This window comes from Penaeus vannamei, chromosome 28 (assembly GCF_042767895.1).
Source record: "Penaeus vannamei isolate JL-2024 chromosome 28, ASM4276789v1, whole genome shotgun sequence".
Classification (NCBI taxonomy): domain Eukaryota; kingdom Metazoa; phylum Arthropoda; class Malacostraca; order Decapoda; family Penaeidae; genus Penaeus; species Penaeus vannamei.
In genome coordinates, this window is record NC_091576.1 from 15,574,806 (window position 1) to 15,583,231 (window position 8,426).

The 8,426-nt window shown below is 46.1% G+C and overlaps 1 protein-coding gene across 1 annotated transcript in view; it reads left to right on the forward strand.

The window, feature by feature from the left end:
* The first annotated feature begins 2,070 nt into the window (after window positions 1-2,070).
* Window positions 2,071-8,426, forward strand: part of LOC113816366 (arginine kinase Met e 2) — a 41,635-nt gene continuing 35,279 nt past the window's right edge. Inside the window, exon 1 of the mRNA XM_070141318.1 lies at window positions 2,071-3,110. Within this exon, the coding sequence (XP_069997419.1) occupies window positions 2,290-3,110 (821 nt within the window). The 5' untranslated portion in view covers window positions 2,071-2,289. The remainder of the gene's footprint in view (window positions 3,111-8,426) is intronic.

Sequence of the window (8,426 nt, forward strand, 5' to 3'; positions counted from 1 at the left end):
CCTCCTCCTCCCCTTCCTCCATCTCCTCCCCTCTCTCCATCTCCTCCTCCCTCCTCCTCCCTTCCTCCTTCCCTTCCCCTCCTCCCCTTCCTTCATCTCCCCCTCCTGCCCTTCCTCCGTCTCCTCCTCCTCCTCCTCCCTCCCCCTCACCCTCCCCCCCACCGTTACGCAAGCAAAATGCCTCAGGTTCACTCGTAACTCCGTCACGCCGTTACGCTGTCACTGTCATTAACACGTCCGTTGCTTCTTCTGCCACTGTTCAGCTGTTCTTCTGCTCTACTTTTCCTTTGTTCTTCTGTTCTTCTGTTCTTTGTTCAGCTGTTCTGTTGTTCTGTTCTGCTCTTTGTTCAGCTGTTCTGTTGTTCTGTTCTGCTCTTTGTTCAGCTGTTCTGTTCTTCTGCTCTTTACTCAGCTGTTCTGTTCTTCTGCTCTTTGCTCAGCTGTTCTGTTCTTCTGTTCGTTGTTCAGGTGTTCTATTCTTCTGTTCTTTTTTGTAACTGTTCAGCTGTTCTGCTCCGCCTTTCTTTTGATCAGCTGTTCCGTCGGCTGCTCTTCTGTTCTGCTGATGCGGTTGCTGTTATATACTTGCTTGAATCCTGATTGTGGAATGTTAAAAGAGAGAGAGAGGGAGGGAGGGAGGGAGGGAGGGAAAGAGGGATAGGCAGAAAGAGAGCGAGGGGAGGGTAGAAAGAGAGAGAGAGAAAAAAAAAGAGAGAGAGGGAGGAAGGGAGGGAGGGAAAGGGAGAGAGACAAAAAGAGAGAGGGGGGGAGAAAGAGGGAGAGAGCGAGAAAGAGAGAGAGAGCGAGAAAGAGAGAGAGAGCGAGAAAGAGAGAGAGAGCGAGAAAGAGAGAGAGAGAAGCGAGAAAGAGAGAGAGAACGAAAAGAGAAGACGAGAGAGAGAGAACGAGAGAGAGAGAGAGCGAGAGAGAGAGAGAGAGAGAGAGAGAGAGAGAGAGAGAGAGAGAGAGAGAGAGAGAGAGAGAGAGAACGAGAGAGAGAGAGCGAGACGAGAGAGAAGAGAGAGAGAGAGCGAGAGAGAGTGAGAGAGAGAGAGAGAGAGAGCGAGAGAGAGAGAGAGAGAGAGAGACGAGCGAGAGAGAAAGAGAGAGCAGAGAAACGAAGAAGCGAGCGAGAGAGAGAGAGAGCGAGAGAGCGAGCGAGAGAGCGAGAGAGAGAGAGAGAGAGAGAGAGACGAGAGAGAGAGAGAAGAGAAAGAGAGAAAGAGAAAGAAAGAAAGGAGAGAGAAAGAGAAAGAAGGAGAGAGAAAGAGAAAGAAGGAGAGAGAAAGAGAGGGGGGGGAGAGAAGAAGATGCAATAAAGAAAAAATGAAGGAAGAATAGGAAGAAAGAGTGAATCATATTTTATGGTCGTTTAACCGACACGCTTACAAACACAAGCCGAAAGAAAATGCTAATAATGACTCATGAAGAAATATTTTGAAGCTCCACGCCCGCCATTGACTAGGGTAGCACAGCCGTTCTCTCTCTCTCTCTCTCTCTCTCTCTCTCTCTCTCTCTCTCTCTCTCTCTCTCTCTCTCTCTCTCTCTCTCTCTCTCTCTCTCTCTCTCTCTCTCTCTCCATCCTTCTTCCCTTGGCATACTGAAGATTGGTGAAGTAATATTAGTTTGTCTGAATTCGTCTAGATTATGAATTCATCTTTTTTCATGATAACTGCCAGTGTTATAAAGATGAATGCAAAAATAAAGCCCACCTCTGCCACCATTTTTAATAGGTTGAACCCAAACAAGCACACATGCTCTCACTCTCTATGTATTATCTAATTATATCCTGCTCTCTCTTTGTTTTTGTAAAGAAAATCCATATTGCTAAAGTAAAAGAAAAAAAAATAGTGGTAGAAATTAATTTTTCTAGATATGTGTTATCTTCAGTATTACATGGTGAGTTGAGGGGAATAGATGTTTTTGTTTTGTGGAACTAGTGTACCAAAACCTCATTTACACACTAAAATAATCACTCTGTAATCACAGATGGATATATTGATTGTATTATCTGTTGAGTCTTAAGTTCATGCCAGGCCGTGACACCAGAATTATTGATAGTTGTTCATGGGTCGTGGAGGTTTACTGATAGAACATTTATCTAAACTCACCAGCTCAAGATACGAAAGATATCTCTTCTTGCTATCTGGAGTTTTTGAGGTCTCTGTCGGCAGACCCAACATTACCCTCCGGAAAGGTTGTCATTCGTTAAACAAGGTCCCCCTTCCTCCTCCCATCCTCGAGTACTTTCGCTTTCGTTCTCCCTCTCATTTGCTTCCTTTGGGGGCCATGGGGTCATTTTGCAGTAAGCCTAAGCCGTCTAAACCCCCCCAAGCAGCTACCTCTCACAGTCACTCGCCGCGCCCCCCTCCCGACGCCCAAGCAGCTCCTCGAAAGGCGCCCGCCCCTCAGCCAGGAGATCCCCCTCGACCTCGGACCAATTCCGAACACCAGCCGGTCCCGCAGGAGCTCCATGTCCCGGCCACGGAATCCGAACCCAGGGAGCAGGGGTCTCAGCCCTTACAAGAGGATCCTAAACCAGAGGAAGAATCTAAGCCACAGGAGGATCCTATTCCACAAGAAGAATCTAAGCCACAGGAGGAACCCAAGCCACAACAGGATTCCAACGAAGAGGATACTAAACCTGAAGAGGATCCTATCCCACAGGAGGATACAATAGCACCGGAGGATTCCCAACCACAGGAGGATCCTAAGCCACATGACGAGACTCAGTCACAAGAGGAACCCAAGCCACAACAGGACTCCAACGAAGAGGACACTAAACCCGAAGAGGATCCAATCCCACAGGAGGATACAATAACACCGGAGGATTCCCAGCCACAGGAGGATCCTATCCTACAAGAAGATCCTAAGCCACAACAGGATTCCAAGGAAGAGGATACTAAACCTGAAGAGGATCTTATTCCACAGGAGGATACAATAGCACAGGAGGATTCCCAGCCTTCCCAGCCACAGGAGGACCAAAACACACAGGAAGACATCCTACCACATACGGATACCGCACCGCAACAACAGGACCCAATCCCAGCAGAGGATACCACTGAAATACCAGACGAAGAACCAGCCGCCACGCCCACCGATTCGGACAGGTAAAGTGCTGCGACTGATTGGGCGTCCGTGTCCGTGTCTCCAATCCGTTCGTGCGATTGGTGTGTACCTTTGTTCGTGATTGGGGAAGGCTGAGGTGTCTTTGCAAAGACAATGATTTGTGATTAGTGATTTATTCTTTATTTGGTTTTATCTATTTGTCATTTTAAACAAAGCCTCGTGTTTTTTTTTCGATTCAGTATATGCGTTTATGGATATACGCAAGAAGCTATTTTGTGCGTATTTAGAAAGAGAGAGGGAGAGAGAGAGAGAAAAAGAGGAAGAGATAGAGAGGGGGAGGCAGACAGACAGACAGACAGACAGAGACACAGAAACAGGGCGACGAAGACACAAATAAACAAACACATAAGTAGAGAAATTAAACAAAACACGAATACAAACACACACACACACACACACACACACACACACACACACACACACACACACACACACACACACACACACACACACACACACACACACACACACACTTAAGACGATGGCGATGATAGGCAAAGAGGTCGAGGTTACGAGAGCAAGATCTGTGATCAACTTCAGATCACGTGATCGCCGTTGATGGTGCGTCGCGTAATCAGCTGATAGTGCCATTTACAGTTTGTTGCTAATTAGATCCGAATGTGGGTGTTCGTTATTAAATGCTGTTGGGGTTATTGTGGTTTTATGGTGATGATGCTGTCATCATCACCACTACCACCACCATCCCTGTCATCATCATCATCATCACCATCATCACCACTACCATCATCATCACCACCACCACCACCACCACCACCATCCGTCATCACCATCATCACCACCATCCCTGTCATCACCACTACCACCATCATCATCACCACCACCACCATCCGTCATCATCATCATCATCACCATCACCACCACCACCATCCGTCATCACCATCATCATCATCATCACCACCATCCCTGTCATCACCACTACCACCATCATCATCATCATCACCACCACCACCATCCGTCATCACCATCATCATCATCATCACCACCACCACCATCCGTCATCACCATAACCACCATCATCACCACCACCATCCCTGTCATCACCATAACCATCATCACCACTACCACCATCATCACCACCACCATCATCACCACCACCATCATCACCACCACCATCATCATCACCATCATCATCATCACCATCTTATATATAGATATAAATTGGTGTATCTTTTACATCCGGTGTCGTAAGCAAGTGGCGTTTGCGTCATTGCACCACTTACGTTTTTCCTTTTTTTTTCGTTACATAAAGCTCCAACTTAGCTCTGTCGTGTATAATGGTCCTTGTGTCTCCTTTCTGTTCATCCTATTTCAGTTTCTTTTTAATCTTTCTTTATTACTTCTTTTTATGTTGTGTTTTTCTTCTTTTTTCCTGTTCTTTTATATTTCTTCTTCGGATTTTTCTTCTTCTGATGATCTATCTGGTTCTTCTTTTCTTGTTTTGTTTCATATTCTTTTTCTTTTTCTTTTCTTCGTTTTTTTCAGAGATACATCTGCTATTAGTATCATTATTATTATTAGCAGTAGTAGTAGTAGTATTGTTATATTTGTTATTATTGTTTTTACTATTATCATTATTATTATTATTATTATTATTATTATTATTATTATTATTATTATTGCTATTATTATCATTACTATTATTTTTTTATTATTACTATTATTGTTATTATCATTATCATTATTATCATTATTATTGTCATCATCATCCTTGCTACTACTACTTATTTTCTTTTTCGTCCTCCTCCTCCTCCTCCTCCTCCTTTCCATTCTCCTCCTCCTCTTTCTCACCCCCGACGGCTGCATCCCATCTCAGCAACTTCAAAAACTTTCCCCACCATAAAGTTCCGCCACATAAGTGCACTTAAGTGGCTTCAGACAAAAGTGTTACTCGGCCGCCTAGCCTGTACCACTTTCTGCACGCTGATTCCTTCCTTGCACCTGTACCATTCCACCATCATCACCACCATCATCATCATCACCACCACCATCACCACCACCACCATCATCACCACCACCAGCATCATCATCACCACCACCATCATCACCATCAACACCATCATCATCACCACCACCATCATCACTAACATCACCATCCTCACCACCACCACCATCATCATCATCATCACCATCATCACCACCACCATCATCATTATCACCACCACCTACCACCACCACCACCACCATCATCACCACCACCATCATCACCACCATCATCACCACCACCACCATCATCATCACCACCATCATCACCACCATCATCATCACCACCATCATCATCACCACCACCACTATCATCACCACCATCATCATCACCACCACCATCATCACCACCATCATCATCACCACCACCATCATCACCACCATCATCATCACCACCACCATCATCACCATCATCATCATCACCATCACCACCATCATCACTATCACCACCACCACCATCATCATCACCACCACCATCATCACCACCGCTACCATCATCACCACCACCATCATCGCCCCCATCATCATCACCACCACCATCATCATCGCCACCATCATCATCATGACCATCACCACCACCACCATCATCACCACCACCACCATCATCACCACCAACAACACCACCATCATAAACATTATCATCATGACCATCACCACCACCACCATCATCACCACCATCAGCACCACCACCATCAACACCACCACCATCATCACCACCATCATCATCACCACCACCACCATCACCACCATCATCATCACCACCATCACCACCACCATCATCACCACCACCGACATCATCATCACTATCACCACCACCACCATCATCACCATCATCATCATCATCACTACCAACACCATCACCATCATCATCACCACCACCATCATCACCACCACCATCATCACCGCCACACCATCTCCATCATCACCACCACCATCTCCATCATCACCACCACCATCTCCATCATCACCACCATCATCATCATCACCACCACCACCACCACCATCTCCATCATCACCACCACCACCATCATCACCCCCACCACCATCTGCATCAGCACCACCACCATCATCACCACCACCACCATCATCACCACCACCATCATCATCACCACCACCATCATCACCACCACCACCACCACCACCACCATCATCATCATCATCATCACCACCACCATCATCATCATCATCATCATCACCACCACCATCATGATCACCACCATTATCACCACCAATCTCAACACCATCATGATCACCACCATTATCACCACCACTCAACACCATCATGATCACCACCATCACCACCACCAATCTCAACACCATCACCACCATCATCACCACCCCCACCATCTCCACCACCACCATCATCATCACCACTATCATCACCATCATCATTATCACCACCACCATCATCACCACCACCATCATCACCACCACCATCATCACCACCACCATCATCATCACCACCACCACCATCATCATTACCACCATCATCATCACCACCATCATCACTATCATCATCATCACCATCATCATCACCACCATCACCATCATAATCACCACCATCATCACCACCATCATCATCACCATCATCACCACCACCATCATCACCATCATCCTCATCATCACCACAACCACTATCATCACCACCATCATCATCACCACCACCATCACCACCACACCACCATCACCACCACCATCATCCACCACCACCATCATCACCATCACCACCATCATCATCATCACCATCATCACCACCACCATCATCACCACCACCACTACCACCATCACCACCACCATCACCACCACCACCATCACCACCACCACCATCACCACCACCACCATCACCACCACCACCATCATCATCATCACCACCACCATCACCACCACCATCATCATCACCACCACCATCATCACCACCACCATCATCACCACCACCATCATCACCACCACCATCACCACCACCACCATCATCACCACCACCATCATCACCACCACCACCATCACCACCACCACCATCATCACCACCACCATCATCACCACCACCATCATCACCACCATCATCACCACCACCACCACCATCATCACCACATCGATATTCCACAGCAGCATCGTTCAGCTGAGATGAATTTGCGTGCATTTCGTACATTTAGAGTACATCTGTGCGGTCTGGTGGTGGTGTTGGTAGTTGTTTTTGTTGTGATGATTGTGGTAATGATGATGATCATGATAGTGATTATGATGATTAATTATATGATTGTAAGGTTGATGGTTGGGATGATAGTAGTAATTGATATTATCATCATCACAATCATCACCACCACCACCATCATCATCACCATCACTATCATCACCATTATCATCATCATCATCACCATCATCACCACCACCACCACTACCACCACCATCATCATCATCATCATCATCACCATCACCATTATCATCATCACCATCACCACCACCACTACCACCACCACCATCATCATCATCATCATCATCATCATCATCATCATCATCGTTATCATCATCATCATCATCACCATCACCACCACCATCATCATCACCACCACTTCCACCACCACCACCACCACCATTATCATTATCATTATCATTATCATCATCATCACCACTATCATCAGCAGCAGCACTATTAACATCGTTATTATTATCAATGGAACAAAATACAATTGTTTTTATTCAGGTAAAAACCGGGCGAATAACACACCGCAATTTGATTTGAATTTTACCGTACATAATGTATGAATTGCAAGTATATACACTTAATTGCATATATGTGTGTTTATTGTACTCGTTTAGAAAATAACATTAAATTGCAGTATTGATTGCACGCGCGCTCACCACGCATGCGCAAGCTGTGATTAAGGTAGAATTACGAGTTTTATTTAATAAAGAATGGGGCTGGGGGGTGGAGGAGGGGGAGGGAATGGGGGAGAGGGCATGGGGTGGGAGTGGGAGAGGAAGAGAGAGGGAAAGAGAAAGAAAAGAGAAAGAAAAGAGGAAGGAGAGAGAAAGAAGAGAGAGAGAGAGAGATTGCCAGCCAAACCGAATGAAAATATGAGAGAAAGAGAGAGAGGGGAGAGAGAAAGAGAGAGAGGCCAAACCGAGAGAGAGGGGAGAGAGAGAGATTGCCGGCCAAACCAAGAGAGAAAAAGAGATAGAGAGAGAGGGGAAAAGAGAGAGAGATTGCCAGCCAAACCGAGAGAGAAAGTGAGAGAGAGAGAGATTGAGAAACCGAAGAAAGTGAGAGAGAGAGAGAGAGAGAGAGAGAGAGAGAGAGA